This window comes from Hylobates moloch, unplaced genomic scaffold (genome assembly GCF_009828535.3).
Source record: "Hylobates moloch isolate HMO894 unplaced genomic scaffold, HMol_V3 SCAFFOLD_4, whole genome shotgun sequence".
Lineage (NCBI taxonomy): Eukaryota > Metazoa > Chordata > Mammalia > Primates > Hylobatidae > Hylobates > Hylobates moloch.
The window spans coordinates 107,719,569-107,745,759 of NW_026652279.1; the positions used below are offsets into that span (position 1 = coordinate 107,719,569).

Genomic DNA, 26,191 nt, shown 5'->3' on the forward strand with positions numbered 1-26,191 from the left:
ATATATATGATAGTATCTACCTCAAAATTGCTGGCAATATTTTAAAAGCACTTGACTCACAGTGAGCATTGAGAAAATGTAGCTCTCTTAGTCCTCATCCCTATGTCTTATTATCACTGATAGCGTTAACCATGTAAACAAGTAGGAAATTACTAAAATATGACGACTAAATCTAGTTTGCATCCTTGTCTTCTGCCAAAAACTATATTAGCCACATATCTCATTGCCTATTCATGAGATGACTTAATCTTCTTATGCATCCTAACAGATATGTGATAAATATCTGTATTTCTGGATACTTTTCTACTTTAAAGATAAAAATGGATCAATAATTGGCATCTGTATCAAAACTATCTTTTAAAATTTCATGATTAAACAACAAAGGAATTCTTGACACAAACTATTTTTACATTATCACCTGTGACAGAGACTAGCAGAGTGTTTACCAAACTTTTCTTCGAGCACAGTGGTAAACCATACTATCTACACTTTCTTGAAATTAAGCATGGCCAAGTGACCAAGAACTGGCCAAAGGAATGTGAGTGGAAATGATGTATACCACTTCCAGGCCCAAATTTCAAAGGGCTCTCATATGTCAGGCAATTGCAAACTATAGAGCTAAATAACTGCAATACTCAATTTCTGTTTTTCTTTGTACATCCCGTTCTCTGGTTTCCTTGAAAACCCAAGAAAGTGGAATCATGGTCAGAAGGAGCCTGGGTTACTCAATCTCCATATACAGGACAGCCACCTGTCAATCAGAAACACACATTTTGACTTTATGTGAGAAATAACCTTCTGTTGTGTTAAACCACTGACATTTTGGGACTTGGCTATAATCACAACCCGGATTATTCTAATATACTTACTAAAGTACAGAATTTCTTCACATTACCATCAAAATTATATGTGGTTAGAAAACACAATTACGTTATAGTGCTTTCCGACTGAAGAGGCCAAAACTGGTTTTGTGTATTCTGAAATCACCAAGATCTTCAACATTTAAAAAGTCAACTAATTGTTGTTTCAGTGGCACAGAGCCTACTTCTGACTTGTGGCAAAGAGCCCACCTGTTTACTTTTATCAGTTTTTAATCCTTTCTCTCTCTCTTCAAAACTATTGTTTTAGATTAGCTTTTGACATACTTAATATTCTCTGTACAAAGAGCTATAAAGAAAAATTCACCTAATAAAAACTAAGATTAAAAGTGCAGATGGACAGAATAGGTAATATATTTATGATTTTAGATTATACCATATCTCACATATCAGGACAAATCTATATCTCAAAATAAATGTCAAACAAAGAAAAATGCCAGCTTTCAGGGAAAAGTGTAAGTTTTAATTTGTCAGTAATTATATCTTTCCATTCAATACGATAACCTAGTAAGACCAAGAAGTTTGTTCACCTGATTGTCACACCTCAGTTGGCTGACACTGGTTAAAATACTCCACTGAGTTTTAACTGAAATTCTAATCCTTACATGTGCTTAGTATGTTCTTAGTTGATAGTATGATCCAGCAATAAAATTAAAAGATGATTACTTGACACACTCTAGGCAATGTAAACTGCATAAATGTTATACTCAAAAAAAAAAAAAAGGAAATGCTATACTCAATTCAATGTTTTCTTTGTATTTTTAATATACTGTTTTTCCAGGTCCTTTTGCTTTTATTATTAAATTAATGGTGTATCTTAAAGTCAACAACATAGTAGAATATAAGAAATATAGTAATTAAACCAGTGTGAATGATTATTCATGACAAATATTTATAATAGGATGAGTTACTAATAAAGCAGCAAAAGAGATTGTATGTAAAAGATGAAACTAACTCTTTGTCTAAATAGTTATCAAAACTTTCTATGAAAAGATTAAGTTTCAAATATTCTATAAACAGAACAGATAAGAAAAGGAAGAAAGGGTATTTCTAGTATGCAGTTTATTGTGGAAATGAATAGAATTGAGGGAAAGTTATATAGCTGGTTAGCCAAGAGGATAAGAGCAAGTGGAGTGGATCGTATCACTCTCTGTTCATTCAACTTCTTCAATATACCTTTGCAATATTCACTCAATTGCATGAACAAAGGAGAGAATCAACTCAACTTTACTGAGTGCCTTATTAAAATGCAAAGTTCTTTGCCAAGTAGGCACTATGAGGGAGAGGATCAACTCAACTTTACCAAGTGCCTTATTACAATGCAAAGTTCTATGTCAAGTAGGCACTATGAGAAGACAGAACTATGAACAATCAAGATCCCAATCTTCAAGGAGCTTAAATTTAATAAAGGTTGTAAAACATAAGTCACAGCTGAAATATAATGCAACAGGCAATTATTATCAACATGGAGGTATAAGCAAAATCTGATAGGTACCTAAAGGGAACAGAACTTATGTTCCATAAAGAGAAATGGGAAAATTTAGAATTTGAGCTAGAGATTAAAGAATTGAGATAGAAGGGGGTAGGTAGGAGGAAGCTGGACAAAAACTACTGACAAGAAAGAAAAGACCAAAGTGTAAATGTCATTCTAAGGAATCTGAATTTCATTCTACAGAATGAAAAACCACTGAGTTTTTCAATGGTATAATAAATTAATTGGAATTGTCCTTTTAAGATTTCTCTGACAGCATCTATAAAATAAATGGGTTGAGGTAGCTGAATGAAAATGTTCACGTGTGTGGGTGAGGGGTAGAAACTACACAAAGTCAACATAGTTAGTAAGATGATATAATAATCTAGGCAAAAAGTTAAGTAGAGTCTGAAATAGGGTTAGTCTCTAGAAACTAGAAGGAGGGAGATAAATATGAGTTTCATTACAGGTTCAAACAGACAGGGCTTGTTAACCGATTAAATATTAGGTAGAAGATATTTTTAGTTCATTTTTTATAAGATAAAATTAGGGTATGGACTTTAATTAAAATAAAATATAAATAGTTCAGAGTGACCGTAAACAAAAATGTATCTTCTCCTTATTCTTAGTCCTGAATATAATCATTTCTATTTTTACTTCTTCAACTGGCTTCTACAGTAATTCTAATTTATAAAGAATTCAATCTCTTGATAATATATACTGAGACAAAAATCTTTTTGTGTATAATTTACAGCAGTTTAAAAATCGGAAACAACATGAATGTTCGACAGAAAAGTAGACAAATTTATAATATAAATACCAAGATGAATGAACTAAGGTTATATATCTCAATATAAACATAAAAAATGTTGAGTGAAAAAGCAATGTGCAGAAGGTTATGATATATCCATATTACAATAGATGAAAGCAATACTATACATTGCAAAACACGTATTAGTTAAAGTATAAACACATGCACAAGTATCATAAACATCAGATTTAAGAGAGGAACAGGAAATGTATCTTTTATTTTTATTTCTTAAAAAATAAAAAGCTCTGAAGCATATGTGGATGTTACACAGATATTTGTTTTACTGTTCTCTATAATTGTCTTTTTAATTGAAACATTTCAAACTTCTTTTTAGAACAAAAAAGCTTACATTAAATATAAAATGTATTAAAACTATCCTTTTATAACCTACTAATTCTTTTCAGTATCACTTCCGAAAAAGCTATTTTCTTGGTACTATTTATCACCCTACTGACCTCTGCTGGTCCAACAGGGGAGAAGATACTGCAGATGTCTTCCTATCTTTCTTGCTAGCTGAAGACGACTTCGGGCTTGATTTTCGCTTCGGAGATTTGCTAGACTTTCTTAGAGAAGGTGACGGGGACAATTTTGATCTAACCACTTCTGGTGAAACCTTTAAAAAAATTCAGTAAGCCAATTCAGAAATTCCTCCACTTATGGTACAACAAGGCTTATGGTACTTTAGAATCACACCAAACTTCAGATTAAAATTAAATATTATTGCTGGGTGCAGTGGTTCACATCTGTAATCCCAGTTTCTCGGGAGGCTGAGGTGAAAGGATTGCTTGAGGTGAGGAGTTTGAGATCAGCCTGGGTAACATAAAAAAAAACCCTATCTCTTATACAAAAAAAAAAAAAAAGCCAGGCATGGAAGGTGCCTGTGGTCACAGCTATTAGGGAGGCTGAGATGGGAGGATCCCTTGAGCCCAGGAGTTCAAGGCTGCAGTGAGTGCCACTGCACTCCAGCCCGGGTAATAGAGAAAGATCTCATCCCTACAAAAAAACTTTGAAATAAAAATAAAAATAATAAATTATAATAACCACTATCTGTTGATATTAGTCTGACTCCTGAATCCATGATTTTAAGCAATATAACTGTCCTAACATATACCAGTTTCAATAAAGTAAATTAAAATCATAAAATTTCAAAATCTCCTCAGAAAAATCATAAATTATATTTAAATTAACTGTATCTTCACTTTTTAGAAAAGAAACAAGGCATTCTAGAAATAGCATGGCCCTGAAACAGACATAGGTAGATTCAAAACCCATGTTACATTAGCTGGTGACTCTAGGCAACAAACTCTCAGCTTTGCTCACTTATTCAATAACATAAATATTTGCTACTTATCTAATAGAATAATGTGAAAATTAAATGAATATATATGGAGTAGTGCATATACAGTGGGTTGATCAATATATCAGGATACTAATATAATTTAAGATGTAGCAAGAAGCTGAGTTATCTGATCAGTACAAATGCTGCTATTAAGTACTAACATATTTATTGCAATAAATAGCATACCTCCTTTTTAATGATAATTTCTTCTCTCTTCTCCATGTTTTCTTGTTCCAGCTTCATTAATTCCCTCTGTATCTTCTGACGCTTCATTTCCAATGACAATTCATGAACATAATCATAATTAATATCTCCATTGTCAGAATCTTTAAAATAAAATTGCATTAGTGTTAGAAACTAGCATAATTATCTATGCCGAAAATCACAGACTTTTTTCAACTAATTTCTTACACAAATCTAAATGGCAGAGTCTTTCATCAGGATGACATACTTCTAAAAGATAAAAGAAATAGATACCATTTCTATAAAGGATTAAAATCACCATGGTTGATTTCTTCATGAAAAGCCAAATATTTTTAAAGTTTCTGGGTTTTCTGGAAATAATTTTAGGTTGTTTGGAAGTTGGGTTTTTTGTTAGGAGATGGAATTTTAAAAGACAAAATGCACTCAGCTGAATTTCTAAGCCTTAAAGATACCAAAGCCTTCAATATTTCATGCTGTATACGATGCGACCCGTTATCTCCTTGATTTTCCCAAAAATACACTACTAAAATACATCATACAAAGTGAGGTTATATTACTTGTGCAACATTGCTTCTACAGGCTTGTCAGTTTTAAAATTTGTGAGACAACTGGTTAATAGCTAAAACTAATTTTAGTACTAATGTGTACATAAACTAATTTTCAAAGGATTTATGACATTTTCTTTACAAGTGATTTGTACTATTTCCTTAGATCACAACTGTCCATCTCAATGGATCTGATGCCATATTTCTATTTCCATTTAATATTTTCTGATAAAAAGCTATGAAGATTGGTTAAAAAATCAAAAAGGAAGAGTGGTGTGCAGATCTATTTCATTAAAATATGTAGAAGTTACTGGCACTAGCACCCAACCCCATTACCCTCATTTGCCATAAATGCCCAGGAGCCTAGAGGTGGGAATTTCATTGACCACGATGGACTTGACTGATCACAAATTGAGGTGCCTTCTCAAGCTATACTTCTAGCACTTTAGATCATATCTTAACCTTGGGAAAAGAAATAAAATGAACTAAAAAAACAACAAACATAAGAAGTCCTACTTGACTGCTTAAAACCCAAGAAAATGAACATCACTGTTACATATTGCTCAAATGCATTAGAATGACAACTATCCATTCACGCTTGGGGACTGAGAGGGTAACTGTATATATTCACTACCTGTGTGACTAAGCTTGATTACTCATCTTATGTTGGAGTATGATGACAATTTCTCAGTAAATACATGAAATAGGCTAAATCATGTTTTTCAGTCAGAAAGCAATTACTAAATATTTAATTAAGGGCAAGTAGTTTTCACTAGATAAAATGAAGACACTGAATTTAATTAAGTGACTACTACCTATCTCCAGTTATGATTTTGTACTCCATTGAGCTAACGTTACATCAGTGAATAATAGGAGTCAATGATCTGGTTTGATTATGTTCCTAAATTCAATAAAATTCCAGAACCAAATACCCACGTAAAACAAAGGAAAGAGTAGTTAACTGAGAAGAATGATTAACAGTGTTTCTGAAGGTACTGTATATATCAGTAAGGCACTGCCAATCTAAAAATTCGCAACTGGAAATATCACCAATACAGAACACATAAAAGAAAGAAGAAGCCAGCTTTCACTTCTCAATTTTCAACTATCCAACCAAGGGGGAGAGGCCTGAGCAGTTAAAATATATGTCTAAGTCAGCTGGGAGCAGTGGCTCATGCCTGTAAGCTCAGCACTTTGGGAGGCCGAGGAGGGCGGATCATCAGGTCAAGAGATCAAGACCATCCTGGCCAACATGGTGAAACCCTGTCTCTACTAAAAATACAAAAATTAGCTGGGCGTGGTGGCGTGTGCCTAGAGTCCCAGCTACTCAGGAGTCAGAGGCAGGAGAATCGCTTGAACCCGGGAGGTGGAGGTTGCAATGAGCCGACATCGTGCCACTGCACTCCAACCTGGCGACAGAGCAAGACTCCATCTAAAAAAAAAACAAAATAAATAAAAAGTCTAGTCAATGTAGTAAATATAACTAATATAGTTTGCTCAGAAGAAAAGCTCTCAGGTCTTTATTTCTGAAGGTGCTTATTTTACACATATAATAAAAACTCAGATGTTTTCCTAACCTGTAACAGATGGACTAGAAGATAGGCACATTGCAAATGACAGTATTTTGACAACAAAAGAAAAAACAGGAAGTACAAAATACAGGATGGAATTCAAAAACAAGAGTCTGAAGACAGTTAATAAATTTAGAAAATGTCTCTCATGTAGCTTCAGGTTATCACTACAATTTTGCCTTATAAAAATTGATTTACATAAATGTAAGTCATCAGATAATTAGAATGGCATATTTAACAAGGTAGATATTTTTAAGAATATACAACAGAAAAATATATGCAACACATAAGAAAAGGTTAAGATTCTTTCTATATAAAGAATTCTTACTAATTAACAGAACAGGCAAAGGATATTACAAGGCAATTCACAAAGAGAAAGAAATGAAGAAAGTATATACATATTTTTTCATGTATTCAGGAGCCATTTTTTCTAATTATAATATTAATTGTTGGTAAAGGTACAAATAAAGGACATACTCATTCTCTGGTGGTAGCAATGTAAACTAGTACATCTATCTTGTGAAATTATTTGTCAATATGGGTAAAAGCCTTAAGAACATCAATACATAACTTTAATTTTTATACAGCAACTTTTTAAAAAAATTTAATTTATTTATTTTATTTAAGTTCTGGGATACATGTGCTGAATGTGCAGGTTTGTAACACAGGTATACATATGCCATGGTGGTTTGCTGTACCTATCAACCTGTCATCTAGGTTTTAAGCCCTGCATGCATTAAGTACTTGTCCTAATGCTCTCCCTCCCCTCACCCCCCATCCCCACAACAGGCCCTGGTGTGTGATGTTCCCCTCCCTGTGTCGATCAGCAACTTCTAGCAATTTATTGTATAAAAATAATCATAGATATATAAAAGGTTTATGTATAAGGATTAAAAACTATAAATATTTGTGAATTGCCTTGTTACATCATTCTAATTATATTTAACCTTTTTCCAATGAGTTAGAATCATTTATGTGTATCAGTTTTTAACTTCAAGCTGAGACGTTTTCTAAATTTATTAACTGATTTCAGACACTTGTTTTTGAATTCCATTCTGTATTTTGTACTTTCTGTCTTTATGATACATTCTCATTGCTAAAGCCTTAAATAATTCTGAATACATAGAGTAAAATATGAAATTTCCCTTATATTCCTCCTACGGCCATCCTTACTCCAGTGATAACACTGCTAACAGTTTAGTGTCATATGCATGAAAATAATGCTTTACATTTTTCCCTTTAACATTCAACACTGCCTAATAAACAAGATCTTTCCAAGTCATAGAGTTCAACTATCTTCATTTTAATGTCTGCAAAGCATTTCATTAATATGATCATACTTTATCATAGCTTACTTAAAGGAGTTTCCTTCTTAAAGACAGATGAACTGTTTCCAGTATTTTGCTGTTAAAAACAAGACTTATATGAACATTTTGATATATACTTTGGTTCAAGTACAAGTATTTTTCTATGACATTATTTCTCAGACTACATTGCTAGACTGAAAATAAGTATAATTTCTATTTCTAATATCACCAAACTGTACTCCAAAACTGCTTTACCAATGTAAACCCCCACTTGAAAACATTAATGTTCTTCATTTCTGCCAAACTGATTGGTGAATAATCATATCTCCTTATTTTCATCAGTATTTCCCTGCAGTAAGATTGAGCATTTATTGGCCATTTCTATTTCTCCTGTGAGTTACCTATCTGATACATATATATTTTTACTCATTTTTTAACTAGGCCATCTTTTTCTTATGTATTTGTAGAAACTCATATGTCTATATAAGATCTTTATTAATGCTTACACATGTTACATATGTCAAGTATTTTCTTTTAACACTTCATCTGTTTTTAACTTCTGCATTTAGTTACACAGAAACTCCTAGTTTTATGTAATCAAATGTTTGTGGCTTCTGGGTTTTATGCCCTATTTAAGGAGGATGTACTAACCTCCAAGATTACCAAAATATTTTCACACATTCTACTGCAACGATACTTTTGCTTTTTATGTTACTTCACTAGTCCTTAAGAACACATGATGAGCAAATACAAGAAGTTTAAGGAACCAAATAAAAACCACAGACTTCAGAGTGGGGCCTGGAAATACAAAGAGTAACCAGATAATCAAAAGTTTTATAGGCATAGTTAGAATTTGTACTTGCTCCTGAAGGCAATGGGAAATTAGGGAATTTGAAACAGGAAAATAAAATGAACATTCAATTTATTCTTTTAAAAGACTTCTGCAACTCATAGAGTGGGAGAAAATACAATATATTTATATATCTGATAAAAATCTCATATCCAGAAAACATAAAGAATTCCTCTAATTAACAAGAAAAAAAAAAAGGTAACACAATAGAAGAACGGCAAACATTTGGAATAGACGCTTCACAAAATAGGGTGTACAATGGTCAGTGAACATGCGAAAAAGTTTTCAACTTCATTAGGAAAATGCAAACTAAAACCACAGTAAGATACCACTACAAAATTTTAGAATAGCTACGATGAAAAAGGCAAAAATACAATATGGGTAACTGGTACAACCATTTTTGATTTGAAACTATCTACTAAAGAGGAACACATACATACTCCACAGCCCAGCAATTCCACTTCGAACTATAAACTCAAGAGGAATTGTGTCTGTACATGTTTACCAAAAAATATGTTTAAGAATAGTAATAGCACCTTATTATGCATAATAGCACCAAACTGGGAATTACTTGAATGTTCAACAGTAGACTAAATTATGGCATATTCCTACAATAAAACACTATACAGCAATAAGAATTAATGATGCAATAACAATGAATGACATGTGAAATAAAGTACAACCTCAGATAATACTGTTAACAAAAGAAGCTAGGCACAAAAAGAGTACATGCTGTCAATTCCATTTATATGGAGCTCAGACAGACAAAACTAATCAATGGTGCTAGAAATCAGGACAGTAGTTACCTTTGGGGGGTGAGGGTAGGGAGGAGTGACTAGAAGAAAACACAAGGGGACTATGGGAAACTAGTAATTTACTACTTACTGATTTGAGTGGTTTTACAAATGTGTTGAGTTTGTGAAAATCCAGTGGGCTGGACACATGTATTGTGCATTCCTCTGAACGTATAGTATACTTCAGTAGAAAAACTTTGTAAGAAAGATTATTCTTGCTTTAAAGTGGAGGATAAATTAGGAGACAAGACTATAAGCAAGGGATGGGATTAGGAGGTTATTTTGGTAAAATCTATTTATAGGCAATAAACAAATACCTTAAGAACTAGAATATTAGTAGTAAATCAAGAGAAACAGATGGTTTTCAATGGTATTTGGTACATAAAAATATCTGGTAAATGCCTGGGTGGAGGGAAAGAAGGAGTGTCAGTGATGACTCTCAGGACTGTTGGTATCTGGTAGGAAAAGTGATGCCCTTAAGATACATAACTCAGATGGAGATGCCCGGTTGGTCAATGCTAAATTGAGAGCTCCAGATTTTGGAGTTATTACACATACGATGTTAATGAAGCACTGGGAGCATGACTTCATCTAGAAGGAAAAATTAAAAGTGAGAAAAGAAGATGGCTAGGCAATAGGAAAACAACCAAGTTTTAAAAGCTGTTCTTACAGACAAGTGATTCTCAGAGAGTGGTCTGAGGATACCTAGGAGGTCCCTGAGACAATTTCAGGAGTTCTACAAAATCAAACTGTTTCTATAACACTACATTGTTTGCCTGGTGTACTCATTCTCCCATGAGTAGATAGTGGAGTTTCCCAGAATATGTGATGTGGTTAACAGGTGCAATGTAGAAGCAGGTAAGAAAATCCACCTATCAACTGTTAAGCCAGATATTAAAACAATTTGCAAAATGATGCAAAACACTGCCACCTCCTCACAATTATTATTTTTTGCTTTGCAAAATAGTTATTTTTCATAAAAGCATATATTGGATTTTTATATGTCATTGTTAAACGAATGAATACATAAATATTTTAAAATTTTCTCAGGTTCATAATATGGCAGTTACGGAAACATAAAATACACAAGGACAAAAGTTATTTGGGGGTTCTGAAAAAGCATCTAAAAGTGGCCTAAAAACCAGAAAGTTTATAAATATACCAATTTTTTCTGAATCCAGCTAAAATTGTTATTCCAGATAGAATAACAATGCAGAAGGTAAGTCTATGAAACCAGTTTAGTCTCACTATCCAGGGACTGGGGCACTTAACTCAATGCTTCAATATTCCCTCAACAGGTACTTTCAAATCACAGAGATACACAATGGTCAAAACCTGTGCATTTCAATCAAGGAAAAGCATAAGAAATTCCTATTAAAGACATTTACACTCACCTTTTAAAAGAATTTCCTATATAAAAGGCTCTTGAAATAAAATCACTTTAGATTTTTTAAAAGAATATAGTTAAGTGCAAATCCTTGGGAATCAACATTTAACGGGCAGACAGAATACAAGGAGCCTCTATGTAAGACTGAAGGGCTTGAACAGAAGATACAAAACTGAAGAGTGATAAATAGAAGCCAAAAGAAGAGTCTTTTTCAAGAAAACAGGAGCTCTTGATGTGTCAAATGCTGCAGAAGGGCCATTTAGGATAGTAACAAGTACATCTCCATTTATTCTGCAATGAGGAGGTCATTAGTGACTTTGAAAAGCAGTTTTAGTGGAGAGTTGGGTCAGAAGACTGAATAATAAGTATCAGGTGAAACAGTATCAAGTAGAAACAGTAAGGTACACAACTGTTTTTTTGTTTGTTTGTTTTTTGTTTTTTTTAGAGGTTTTTTTTTATACTTTAGGTTTTAGGGTACATGTGCACAATGTGCAGGTTTGTTACATATGTATCCATGTGCCATGTTGATTTCCTGCACCCATTAACTCGTCATTTAGCATTAGGTGTATCTCCTAATGCTGTCCCTCCCCCCTCCCCCCACCCCACAACAGTCCCCGGAGTGTGATATTCCCCTTCCTGTGTCCATGAGTTCTCATTGTTCAATTCCCACCTATGAGTGAGAACATGCAGTGTTTGGTTTTTTGTCCTTGCGATAGTTTGCTGAGAATGATGTTTTCCAGTTTCATCCATGTCCCTACAAAGGACATGAACTCATCATTTTTTATGGCTGCATAGTATTCCATGGTGTGTATGTGCCACATTTTCTTTCTTTTTTTTTTTTTTTTTTTTTGAGACGGAGTCTCGCTCTTTCACCCAGGCTGGAGTGCAGTGGCGCGATCTCGGCTCACTGCAAGCTCCACCTCCTGGGTTCACGCCATTCTCCTGCCTCAGCCTCTCCGAGTAGCTGGGACTACAGGCACCCGCCACCACACCCGGCTAATTTTTTTGTATTTTTAGTAGAGACGGGGTTTCACCGTGGTCTCGATCTCCTGACCTTGTGATCCGCCCGCCTCGGCCTCCCAAAGTGCTGGGATTACAAGCGTGAGCCACTGCGCCCGGCCTATGTGCCACATTTTCTTAATCCAGTCTATTGTTGTTGGACATTTGGGTTGGTTCCAACTCTTTGCTATTGTGAATAGTGCCGCAATAAACATATGTGTGCATGTGTCTTTATAGCAGCATGATTTATAGCCCTTTGGGTATATACCCAGTAATGGGATGGCTGGGTCAAATGGTATTTCTAGTTCTAGATCCCTGAGGAATCGCCACACTGACTTCCGCAATGGTTGAACTAGTTTACAGTCCCACCAACAGTGTAAAAGTGTTCCTATTTCTCCACATCCTCTCCAGCACCTGTTGTTTCCTGATTTTTTAATGATGGCCATTCTAACTGGTGTGAGATGGTATCTCACTGTGGTTTTGATTTGCATTTCTCTGATGGCCAGTGAAGAAAAACACGTTTCTTTATGTGTTTTTTGGCTGCATAAATGTCTTCTTTTGAGAAGTGTCTGTTCATGTCCTTTGCCCACTTTTTGAAGGGGTTGTTTGTTTTTTTCTTGTAAATTTGTTTGAGTTCATTGTAGATTCTGGATATTAGCCCTTTGTCAGATGAGTAGGTTGCAAAAATTTTCTCCCATTCTGTAGGTGAACTGTTTTAAGAATTTAGTTGTTAAGTGGGGATAAGCAGGATAGCGACTAACAGTAATATAGGCAGGAGAGAAAATGGATGTGAAAGATATAGAAGAGAGTGTATCACAAATGAACAAGATTGCTGAGGTGGGAGGAAATCAGATCTACAATACAAGGGAATTATTCATCAACCTTATACAGCAGGAAGGAGGCCTCTTACACAGAATAAGAGGGAAGTAAAAAAGTTTAGGCATGAATAAAAAATTAGTTTGAAGGTGTGGTAGGAGGAAGTTGAGGCAATTCCTAAAGATTTTCATCGTCTCTGCTTAGTAGATAGCAAAAAAGAGAAATGAAAGCATAGATTTATGGAGAAGGTTTGACATACCTACTAGGAAGAAAAAGAACAGACTTGGGCTTTTCTGAACCTTTGGTATTTTCAACAATTATTAATTATTGTAATGACAACAGAAAAAATTTTAAAGATAAGTATCAAATACATTTTTAAATGTTTTTTATGCAAAAAAATTAAAATGAAAAGAAAGGATGCTTGGGTGTGTTAAGAGGTAATCCCTTAGTATTTAGGAAAAGTTAGCTCTCCAAACTTGAACAGTTATGGTTTATAGTATTTTATTTAAATATACTAGTCAACTAAAATGGGAGAGTAAGGCTGCCTTTATTGCTATTTTGTAGAAGTGGTATTAGGTTGGATTATGAAATCCTGAGTAACCATAAACAAGTTTCCTATTTGTTCTTAGAAGCAATTTTTTAACAGCACTGTCCAAAGATGGAACAGGTTTCCTTTAAGTACTGATGTAACAATTACTGGAAAGATGTATTTACAATACTTTACAAGTGTTAGTCTATTAAGTCTTCAGAGATAATTCTGAAATACAGTAGTTAATATTTTAGTCTTGTAGCTTCTCAGTTCTCTGTCATAAGGACTCAACTTGGCCACTGTAGCTCAAAAGCAGCCACAGACAATATGTAACCAAATGGATAGACATGGCTGTGTTCCAATAAAACTTTTCTTTGCAAAAACCAGTGACTGGCCCACACACTCTAGTTTTCTAATCCCTGGTCTAAGTTTTCAGCTTCTCACTGAAAAAGTTGCTTAAATTTTTAAGATCTTTAGTTTTGTCATCTGGAAGCAGAGTAACAAAGCTATTGAAATAATAAGACAATTACATAAATTACATTAAATTGTCCACCCCCACTCAATGCATTTAACAAATACAAGTTCTCTTTCTCTGTGTTTGGTAATATGACATTATGGTGCCCATCTTTCAGAACATCAAAGAGGTGGAGAAAACATTCAAGGGGTGGAAAATAAATGCTTATTTGTTAAGATGATGACTCAAAAATGATTTTGCTCCCACCTCAGCTTCCCAAGTAGCTGGGATCACAGGAATGCAACACCATGTCAGGCTAATTTTTTTGTTCTTTTTAGTAGAAATGGGGTCTTACTTTGTTGCCCACACTGGTCTCAAACTCCTGGGCTAAAGTGGTACTCCAGCCTTAGCCTCCCAAAGTGCTGAGATAACAGGCAGGAGGATTGCTTGACTTCAAGAGGCTAAGCTGCAGTGAGCCATGATCGTACCACTGTCCTCCAGCCTGGGTGACACAGTGAGACCATGTCTCAAGAAAAAAATTTTTTTGCTAATTTTTTATTAATAAATCCAGGTCTCTTTCTTAATCTGATTTTCATTTCTTCTGAAAGATAAAAGTCAAACATTTCTTGGAAATAACTTTCCCAAGTCCTTAAGATTTAAAAATCTCATTTATAATATTTTATGTAAAACAAATATAGATTTCATTTTAAGCTTAGTGTTAGGAATTTTTAAATTTACATATGCAATACAATCCTGAAGGGCTGTAATGCTGCACAGTAAAGTTCTAGAGGGAAAACTAGGAAGGGAAAATAAAAATATGCAACGCAAACCACTTTCTCTGCTTTTGTATAGCTACTATATGCCAGTTTTTGCCTTATAATTCAGTAAGATAGAAATATGTCAATAAGATGATTCTGAAACAAGAGGGAGATCACAGTCGAAAGGTGTTCTGAAGCCCACAAAAACTCTAGAAAGTAAATAATCAAGAATTCGCCATTTAAACCAAGATTCTGAAACTCACCATCTCTATTAGTTTCCCATTCTACATTTTCTTCTTCACTTTCTGGCGTTCTCTCCTTAGTGATTTTTATGTCTTCCTTTTCCCTATGTCTCCCTCTTGAAGATTCTTTCTAAAAAAGTACATACATACATTCAGATTACTGTATTTTAAAAAATTATGAGGTAGTTTTATTGTAATGAGAACATTTTAATTTCATTCATCTCTGTTTCATCAAAGAATCAGTTTTGTAAATAGTCACTTATCCACTAAGTAGAGAAAGTGACAAATTCTAGTTTAGCACCACAATGAAAAGACTATACTTCATCTATTTTACTAAAGAACAAAAACTTTACTAAACAAAAGCTAAAAGAGATGTAGACTATACTACATCTATCTTACTAAAGAACAAACGCTTTAAATATTAAAGAGTAGCTAAGATATAAAAATACACAATGCAAATCTAATACTTTAACAAACTTGTGACATTCAGCTACATAGTAAGTTTCCATGTGAAAAACTACTGGGGAAAAGACAGTTTAAAATGAATAAAATACAATGGAAGGATTTCTAAGTGATTATATTTTAAAATGTCAAAAAAGGGCTAAACCATTCACCATTGACTTCTAAAAATAACTGATCTAGGACTTGTCATATAGTCAAGTAATTGCCATTTTCCTAGACACCCAAGGATAAATCCAAACTCATTTAATAGTATTATAAAGGTTTACAAAAAGATATTTTACCCATTTTGATGAGACCAAATGGTACCTAAAATAGTCAGTAAATTAGTCCTCACTACTGCTGCTAAAAAACAGGTTTTATATTTTATTCCAGGTATAAAAGCAGCTTACACACAAAAAAGGTCAAAATTAATTCAGATTATAAAAGTCAATTAAATGTCCTATTACATAAGAACTCCAAATCATATTTTACTAGGTGGTAAGAAAATAGAAGTAACCAGTGTTATATAATTGTTATCTTCTACCACAGTAAAAGTCTCACTCTTACTAACATTGTAAATACTATGAAAGACACTTACATACAAGGATATTAAGTGGTCAAATTTCTTTCTGAGCATTACTAATCATAAAATTTGGCTGCTTAAAACACAAATTAATTTCTCTTTGTAGTTTTCTTTTTAAAGAACTCTAGTATATATAACTGCCCCTAAATTCTACATATTTAGGCATGAAGTCATATTGTAAATATTACTGACAAAATTTGGATTTGATCGCTGGTAAGACAACAGAGGCTGACGAAAATAATTTTTAAGTTATATGAGAGTAAAACCTGCCATGAAAAAAATGATAAAGAGTCAAGAAAATAGAAATGGGCCTCTACTTGCACAGAAGACAAAAGGAAGAAATATAATTCACTTTTACTCTTAAAACATATTCTGTGGAACATCAATGAAGAACTATCCTACATCCCAAACAATTTTTGAATGTTCTGTGGATTAAACCCACTATCAATATACATTACTGAATAACTATACCAAAAATATTTAATAGGAGGTTATCTCCAAATTATTAAATAACATATTCTGTGCTTTCTGTCCACTTAAAAGTATGTAAAATCCAACTGCAAGTCTAGTTAAAAAGGGTGTTAGAGCAGTAGTGCTGGTGCTGCAAAATCAATCTATAAATTTGTAACATTATTTTTTTATCAGATTTAGAGCCAGAAATGTTGTATCAATAAGTGTCATTAATAATGACATATGTAAGTATTTCATATTTACCCTAAATATTAACATTATAATTTTTGAGTTGTCCATGCTTTTCAATATGACTCTGATGCTACTCCCAGAGATCATATATAACTTCTATTATTAGGTACCAGAGACTGAATGCAGGCTTAAACAGGTGATGGAATTTCAAGTTCTTACCTCAAATTATAATATAGGAAATTATTTTGGTATCACTTATTAAGAAGGTCTACCTAATTTAAAAAATATCTTATTTCCTAATTTTCCCCACTGCAACAATGTGTAACTTGTTTAGGTATGTTATTCCTTTTATCAAACCAAGTTATTTCCCCTTTTCTCTTATATTCAAATAAATAGGGTACGGTATTACTCGCACAATGTAGTGTAGCACGGTCTACTATTCCACCTTGCTGTATTTCTTGAACAGAATGGCTTCTCATCTTCTCTTAAATCCAAACATATTAATTAAAAGTATAACCTACTGATTACTATGTGTTCTAAATTAGTCATCCTGGAACATCTAAGTCTTGAAATACTTGAAGAACCACAGTATTTCAGCCAAAACCCTTGGGATCAGATACTTGAAGAGTTTAGAATTTTTTTTTTTTTTTTTGCATTTCAAAGCATATTAAGTAGTATTACTGTTCCAGTGAAGTCTGGAACAGTAGCCTGTGACCAAACATACTAACATTTTTGCAGCAAAACACAGAAATTCACCACTTGTATAAAAACTGTAATTAAATTTATTTCAATTAAGACCAGGTTTTGCTCCCAAATGTCTGTGCCTTAGGAAAAATGTTTGGTTTTAAGTTTTTTGAATTTCAGAAATGTAATACACGATTTTAGATGTTTATATTACTTTCATTTCCACTCTCATACGCATGTTTGTTTCTTGAACATTATATGTGTGGGCAGATTATGTTCATCATTAATTTTTTTTTTTTTTTTTTTTTTTTTGAGACGGAGTCTTGCTCTGTCTCCCAGGCGGGAGTGCAATGGCGCGATCTCGGCTCACTGCAAGCTCCGCCTCCCGGGTTCATGCCATTCTCCTGCCTCAGCCTCCCGAGTAGCTGGGACTACAGGCGCCCGCCAACACGTCCGGCTAATTTTTTGTATTTTTTTAGTAGAGATGGGGTTTCACTGTGTTAGCCAGGATGGTCTCGATCTCCTGACCTCGTGATCCGCCCGCCTCGGCCTCCGAAAGTGCTGGGATTACAGGCTTGAGCCACCGCGCCCGGCCCATCATTAATTTTAGATAAAAAGCAAGCATTACAAAGAATATGAAACAAAAAGCAAGTGTCAAGGCTAAGAGAGTTGAGAACCATTATTGTTTAAAAATGGTTAGGAGCCTGTGTAAGTAATATAATCCAACCTCCTACCCCATGCAGAACAATTTTCCATAATATTTGTATAACTATGGAAGCCCACTGTTAGAAGACTCTTGGGGGCAAAAATCTTAGCTCTCTACTGTTACACCCTTTTGTCCCATTTCCAGACATTTCTGATTATTAGAAAATTATTTCTTATGCCCATCGCATCTTTCTTAACCTCTCTAGAGGTTCTATCTTTCTAGAATTTCTACTGACTGGGACTAGTTCTAACCTCTGGAATTATGCAAAACAAATCTAATACTTGTTTCATGTGCTAGCCCTTTCTTCATCTCTCTGTCATCTTCTCTGAGCATACTAATCAGCCAGTGTGCTTCAGTGAAACATGATAACCCAAATTAATCTAGTCTTGTCAGGGCAGCATAAAGCATACGGCTTCCAACTCCCCTGACTTAGAATTGAAATTATACTTGTATTAATGAAGTCTAACTTGTTTTAGCAGAGAAGAATGGAGCTTCAACTAAGAAACTATAATCTCCTAAACTATACAAATTTGAACTATTATTTCACATAAAATGAAGTCTATAAATAGGGTAAACTCCAGGCCTAAGTGACTTAGTAACAGTGAAATCATCAAAGACCAAATATTCACTCTTGTTTTCATTTCTCACAGCTCCGCTATTCCTAATGTTGACTTCACATTAAAGCTTATTTCTTACCATAATAAGAAGCAATCTGGGTCTCCTCAGTGTATCTCTCCCACAAGCACAAATAAGAATTCCTTCCTTCAGAGTGACTAGGCCAACTTCAGTCACATGGCCACCTATGAATGAATAACTGCTATCAAGGTAATAGCCATGGGATAAATGGCTTAGGCCTGCTTCCTGAATCAATTGAATTAGCAAGGAGAATCGGATTATTATAACTGGATTTGACTAATCAAGGCCCAGCCATGAAAGTGGGATCAATTCCCCAAATCACAATGCTGATACAAAATGAAAAAGTGGTGGAACAGGTTCTGGGGAATCCAAAGCGATCTGCCTGACACTTCATAGTACACTTCACTTCCTCATGGTACAATGCTACAGTTTTGATAACTTCAAAGGCTATAACAAGACAGAATTTCCAACTTAATAAAAATTTCTCCTTTACTATTCACATTTCCGACCCTTCTTCTAAGGTCTTTTTCCATCTTCCTGATGTATATCCTTTTAAATATTCTCTATTTAGTAAAGATCTGTTGGTAGTAAACACTCTCAATCTTATTTGAAAAGGTCTTTATTTCATTCTCATTCTTGAAAGCCAGACTTTGGTACATACTTTGGGTTGATAGGTTTATCTCAGTACTTTGAAAATATTATTTCACTGCCTTTTAGCTTCCATTGTTTGTTACTGATGTCATCCTGTTGCTTCTTTGCATGGGGATTTGTCTTTCTGTATCTAGACGTTTCTAGTATTTTCTCTATGTCTCTGATGCTTTGCAGTTTCATTATAACATTCTATCTGTGATGTACTGCACATCTTGTATCTATAGATTTATAGTTCATCAATTATGGAAAATTCTCAGCTACTATTTCTTAAAATGTTGCTTCTCCAACGTTCTTTTTTTTTTTCTTCTGGGTTTCCAATTAGATGCATATTGAATTTTCTAAGTATTTCCCCCATGTTTTTAAACCTTGTCAATACTTTCCATAACTTCTCTTTATGTGATGAATTCTGGAGAAATTCTTCAGCTGGCAACTACTGTCAGGTCAAGTCACCCTATTCTACACCAGTGCAATTAACTTTCCATGCCTAAAATCAACTCTATGTTTATCCCTAACAGTTTCTGAGCTTCCTATATAATCACACCTCTTATATTGGATTTAATTACATCTTTCCACAATTACTTGGAGAAATTTCCTTTGAAGTTAATATACAAAAATTATCTCAGAACATTTAGTCAAAGAATGACTCAATTATTTGTATGTCAATAACATTCTCACCTGCTACTAATATTCACTTATAAACATCTATACAAATCTATCCACTACTAAAGTTATCATTCAAGTAATAATTCCCTATTTATTATACTGACATCAGAGGATTTTAAACATTCAATGTTTTACACAAAACTTTGTTTTCTTCTCCTATCATCCATCTATCTACCTATCTTATTGATCTTATCTATCTATCCCATCTATCGATCTATCTACTTGAGACAGGGTCTTGTTCTATGATCCAGGCTGAAGAGCAGTGGTGCAATCATAGCTCATGGTAGTCTTGACCTCTTGGGCTCAAGCAATCCTCCTGCCTCAGCCTCCCATAGCTGGAACTACTGGTACATACCACTATGCCCAGCTAATTAAAAAAATTTTTTTATTTGTAGAGACAGGGTCTACGTTGCCCAAGCTGGTCTTGAACTCTCGGACTCAACCAATCCTCCTACCTCACTCAGCCTCCCAAAGTACTGGAATTACAGGCGTGATCCACGATACCAGGTCTAACCTCTCCTTTTATTTTAAAAGAATAATGCTATTCCAAATCCTGTTGCTCTAAAAATAAACTTAGTTTCATAGAACACTAACATTATCAATGAATTCCTGGATTTTCTTTGAACAGCTCTAGAATTAATGTTAATACCAATTTTTCTTCTCTGTCATTTACTGCCATGTGGTATCTCAAAATTATTAACAAGTGAAGCAACTATTATTAATTTTAAAAAGATTAGGGTTTCGACTTTAATGTTTTCAAACCTTTATAACTGGACACATCTGATTAAAGCTAAAAAAAAAAAAACTTTATTAATCTTGCAAAATGGCTCATTGTTGTGCTTTGGCCTGAACGTTAGCCCAACAGCCTGCTCAGTCTATATATAGTATTAGAATATATATACCTAATATTTTGAAATTTTGAAATTATTCACAGATCTACAGTTTCAGATCCTTTCAATATTATAGAAACAAAGAGAGTCATTTAGTCCTACACTTAATGAAACTGTAGTTTATTTTGTTTATACTAAAGAAAAATACCCAAATAGGATTATTGGAGATTCTTTTTATGAAGTGCTCATATAAATTAAATTAGCTCATCTCAGAAAAAACAAGTAAGAAATATACAGATAACCAAAATAACATCATCTCTAAAAAGTACAAAAAGAATTAAAATGAAAGTTATTAATACTTCTGTATCTATGTACCCAATAATACAGTAGTGAAGAGCAGAAACTATAGGAGATGGAGTAAAAGAGACAGAAACCTACTACTAAGATACTTCAACATAATGTTCTCAAACCAAAATAGATCAAATAGAGAAGAATCTTAAAAATATAGGATGCCCAAAGAATAGATGTTTTATATATATTTATAGAACCTAAAAACCAAGAACTAGAAAATATACCTTTTTTTTAAAGCATTGGTGGAAAATTGAGAAAAAGTGACTGTCTTAGGCTACAAAGAAAATCTCATCAAATTCAAAAATATGAAGAAAAACATCAAAGTTACTTTTTAAAAATCAAAAGAAAACACACATACACACATAAAAAACAAAAGGCCCTTCAACCCGAAAATTTTAAAACATTCCATTAAACAATTCTTAGATAATGGCTGGAATCCAAATCTAAAGAGGAGAATTTCCTGAAAATAACTGTCATAGTTTGACATGAGATCCATGAGATTCAGCTAAAGCAGTTAACTGATGAGAACTTACAGCATTAAAGAACGTAAATAAAAATGAAAACAAATGTTCAACAAATTCAACAACAAAAAAGCAACCAAAGAAGAAATTTAAAGACCCAGAAATAAATGTTAGAAAGCACAAAGAAGGAAGTAATATACAAAATGTAAAAGCTGATTCTCTGAAAATAAACCACTGGCTAATCTAAAGAAGAAAAAAGGGAGAAAGCACAAATTCAAAATCCTAAATGACAAAGTAAAAGCATCTCTAAGAACAAAGCAAAATGAAAAAATAAAACAACGAGGTGTTTTTTATTTATTTATTTATTTTTGAGACAGGTTCTAGCTCTGTTACCCAGGCTGCGGTACACTGGCGCAATCTTGGCTTACTGCAACCTCTGCTTCCTGGGCTCAAGCCATCCTCTCACCTCAGCCTCCTGGGTAGCTGGGACTACAGGCACACACCATTACACCCGGCTAATTTCTGTACGTTTTGTAGAGATGGGAGTTTTGCCATGTTGCCCAGGCTGATCTTGAACTTCTGAGCTCAAGCAATCTGCCTGCCTTGGCCTCCCAAAGTGCAGGATTACAGGCATGAGACACTGTGCCCGGTGAGGTACTGTGCCTGGTGAGATTTCTTTACATAACTCTATGCAAACAAGTTTGAAAACTTAGATGAAAAAAGGATAAAATTTCTAGAAAAATACTATTTGCCAAAACTGACTTTAACAGAACCAAAAGTCTACATCATTTTTCAAAGAAAAAATAAAGCCAGTTAAAGAATTCTTTCATAAAATAGTACCACACCCAGTGGGTTTCACAGGGGAATTTTACCAATCCTTTAAAGAGCAGAAAATCTAAATGCATTTAAAATATCCCAGAGTAAAGAACTGGGAATATTTTGTTATTATCTGTATTATAGATGAAGTAGTACAGTGCTGTTTCAAAGCAGACCTGAATTAGCTGTAAATGTACATTGTAAACTCTAGGGTAACCACCAAAAAAAGTAGAAAAAAGAAGTATAATTGATATGCTAAAAAAGAATGAACAAAGAATCACATAAATGCTCAACTAAAACCACAAATTTTAAAGCAAAAAAGGCACAAAACAAGTGAGAACAAAAACAGGAACAAAGAACAATGGCAATGAAGAGAAAACAGTAACAAATATTGTAGATATTAATTCAACTATATCAACAATCACTTTAAACATCAATGGTCTAAATGCACCAATTAAAACATAGATATTCTCAGAATGGATGAAAAAACAAGACCCAATGGTATGTTGTCTATAAGAAACCCACATATAAACACATATACTAATAGATTAAAAGTAAAGGAATGAAGAAAGGTATACTATGCTAACACTAATCAAAAAAGAGTATGAGTAGGTATATTAATTTCAGACAGAGTAGACTCTGGAGCAAGGTAAGTTATCAGAGACAAAGAGGAGCATTGCATAATGATACAGAGGTCCAGTCTGCAAAAATACATAACAATTCTTATGTGTATGACCCTACCATCAAAGCATCAAAATACCTGAGGCAAAAACTGATAAAATTGCAAAGAGAAATTCACTATTATGGTTGAGGATTTCACACCCTTCCATCATAAATGGAAATATTCAGCAGGATGTCAGTAAAAACATAGTTGAATCAACAGCACCATCAACAAAACTGATATAATTGATTATAGATGGCTTTATCTAACAACAGCAAAATACACATTCTTCTCAAGCGCATACAGATCATTCATCATGACAGATCACATTCTGGGCCATAAAACACACTTAACAAATGTAAAAGAAATCATACGGTGCAGGCCCAGCCAGTGGAATCCCCTGCGCCCGCGCCATGTCAAAGAAAAAAGGACTGAGTGCAGAAGAAAAGAGAACTCGCATGACAGAAATATTTTTTGAAACAGCTGGAGTATAGTCAGCTCGCTGCAGACTCCCTGCCTCCGGCTCCCATGATTCTCCTGCCTCGGCCTGCGGCCTGCCTGGGATTGCGGGCGCACGCCACCACCCCTCCCTGGTTTTTGTCCTTTGGCTGGAGGCGCGGTTTCGCCATGTTGGCCAGGCTGGTTTCCAGCTCCTGACCTCGAGTGCTCTGCCCACCTCGGCCTCCCGAGGTGCTGGAACTGCAGACGGAGTCTCGCTCACTCGGTGCTCGGTGTTGCCCGGGCTGGAGTGCAGTGGCGTGGTCTTGGCTCGCTGCTGCCTCCGCCTCCCAGCCGCCTGCCTTGGCCTCCCAGGGTGCTGGGATTGCAGCCTCTGCCCAGCCGCCGCCCCGTCAGGGATGTGAGGAGCGCCTCCGCCTGGCCGCCCCGTCTGGGAAGTGAGGAGCGCCTCTGCCCGGCCGCCCCGTCTGGGAAGAAGTGAGGAGCGCCTCTGCCCGGCCGCCCCGTCTGGGAAGAAGTGAAGAGAACCTCTGCCCGGCCGCCCTGTCTGGGAAGTGAGGAGCGCCTCTGCCTGGCCGCCCCGTCTGGGAAGTGAGGAGCGCCTCTGCCTGGCTGCCCATCGTCTGGGATGTGAGAAGCGCCTCTGCCTGGCGACCCCATCCGGGAAGTGAGGAGCGCCTCTGCCCCGCCGCCCTGTCTAGGAAATGAGGAGCGCCTCCGCCCAGCCGCCACCCTGTCTAGGAAGTGAGGAGCGTCTCTGCCCGGCGGCCCCATCTGGGATGTTGGGAGCGCCTCTGCCCGGCCGCCTCATCTGGGAGGTCTACCACGGAGGCCAGATGCAATGTGGGGGCTGGACGTGGTGGCTCACGCCTGTCGTCCCAGCACTCTGGGAAGCCAGGGCGGGTTGATTACTTGAGGCTAGGAGTTCGAGACCAGCCTGGCCAGCATGGCGAAACATATGAAAAATACAACAGACAAACCAACCAACCAACCAACCCAGCGACAACAAAACAGGTCTACCCTGGAGTCATACTCTAATTTTTTCTATGTTCTTCCCTTTCTGATCCTTTATCCCACTTGCTTTTTCTTCCTCTTCCTTCTCCTTCTTCTTTGTCAAATAGAGGAATGAGTTATTATCATTGATCCATACAAAGTCCCTCTCTCGTTTATTTTCTTTAATTCCCACCCCCGATTTCTATTCCCCGTCTTCCCATGTGCAACCTTCCTAATACGTTTGATATGCATCTTTTTGTTTGTATTTTTAGAAAATGTTTATTGTTTTGTGTGCAAAAAAAAATTAATAAAAAAAAAAAGAAATCACACAATGTCTGCTTTCAGCCACAATGAAATTAAACTAGAAATCCATAACAGAAAGATTAGGAAAATCCCCAAATGCTTAGAAATTAAACAACACAATTTTAATAAACACATTGGTCAAAGAATAAATTGCAAAAGAAATTTTAAAATATTTTAAGCTAAATGAAAATAAAAATATAACTTATGACAATTTGTTGGATGCAGTAACCACCGTACCCAAAGACATATTTATAGCATTGAATGTATATATTAGAAAAGACAACCAAAAATCATTAATTTAAGCTTCCACCTTAGAAAACAAGAAAAAAAACAAATTAAACCCAAAGTAAGCAGAAGAAAATAAACTTAAAAATTAGAATGAAAAAAGTCAATGAAATTGAAAACAGAAATTGAATAGAGAAAAATTAGCAAAACCAAATGCTGTTTTCTTTGAAAAGATCAATAAAATTAATCAGCTTCTAGCCAGGCTAATTAAGAAAAAAGAGAGAAGACATAAATTACCAATAGAAGAAATAAAGGAAGGGATCTCACTACAAATCCCATGAACATTAAAAACATGATAAAGGAATACTATGAACAACACATGAATACAAACTTGACAACCTAGATGAAATGGGCCAATTCTCGAAAAATACAAGGTGCCAAAACTCACACAAGGAGAAACAAACAATTTAAATAGGTATATATCTATTTTAAAAATTGAATCAATAATTAATAACCTTTCAAAACAGAAAGCACCAGATGGTTTATAGGTAAAGTCTACCAAATATTTCTGGAAGAAATTATACCAATTCTCTATAATCTCTTCAGAGATAGAAGAGACAGACTACTTCTTTTTTTTTTTTTTTGAGAGGGAGTCTTGCTCTGTCACCCAGACTGGAGTGCAGTGGTGCGATCTCGGCTCACTGCAAGCTCCGCCTCCCGGGTTCACGCCATTCTCCTGCCTCAGCCTCTCGGAGTAGCTGGGACTACAGGTGCCTGCCACCACGCCCGGCTAATTTTTTGTATTTTTAGTAGAGACGGGGTTTCACCGTGGTCTCGATCTCCTGACCTCGTGATCCGCCCGCCTTGGCCTCCCAAAGTGCTGGGATTACAAGCGTGAGCCACCGCGCCCGGCCCCGACTACTTCTTAACTCATTCTATGAGGTCAGCATTATCCTAATTCTGAAACCAGACAAAGACATTACGAAAAAACTAAAGACCAATATCTCTCATGAATAATAGCAAAAATCCTTATCGAAAATATTAGCAAATCAAAAAGTAACTATATAAAATGATGGATATGGAAATCTGCTTGACTGAGGGAATCATTTCACTATGTATATTTGTATCATA

General features: G+C 35.2%; 1 protein-coding gene across 8 annotated transcripts in view; it reads right to left on the reverse strand.

Moving 5' to 3' along the window:
- Positions 1-26,191, reverse strand: part of ZC3H13 (zinc finger CCCH-type containing 13) — a 101,628-nt gene that overhangs the window by 52,403 nt on the left and 23,034 nt on the right. For all 8 annotated transcript variants that reach the window (XM_032150830.2, XM_032150824.2, XM_032150825.2 and 5 more), the window contains exons 5-7: positions 14,977-15,085; positions 4,686-4,825; positions 3,616-3,773 (exon numbers count right to left, since the gene is read on the reverse strand). In XM_032150830.2, the coding sequence (XP_032006721.1) occupies positions 3,616-3,773; positions 4,686-4,825; positions 14,977-15,085 (407 nt within the window). The remainder of the gene's footprint in view (positions 1-3,615; positions 3,774-4,685; positions 4,826-14,976; positions 15,086-26,191) is intronic.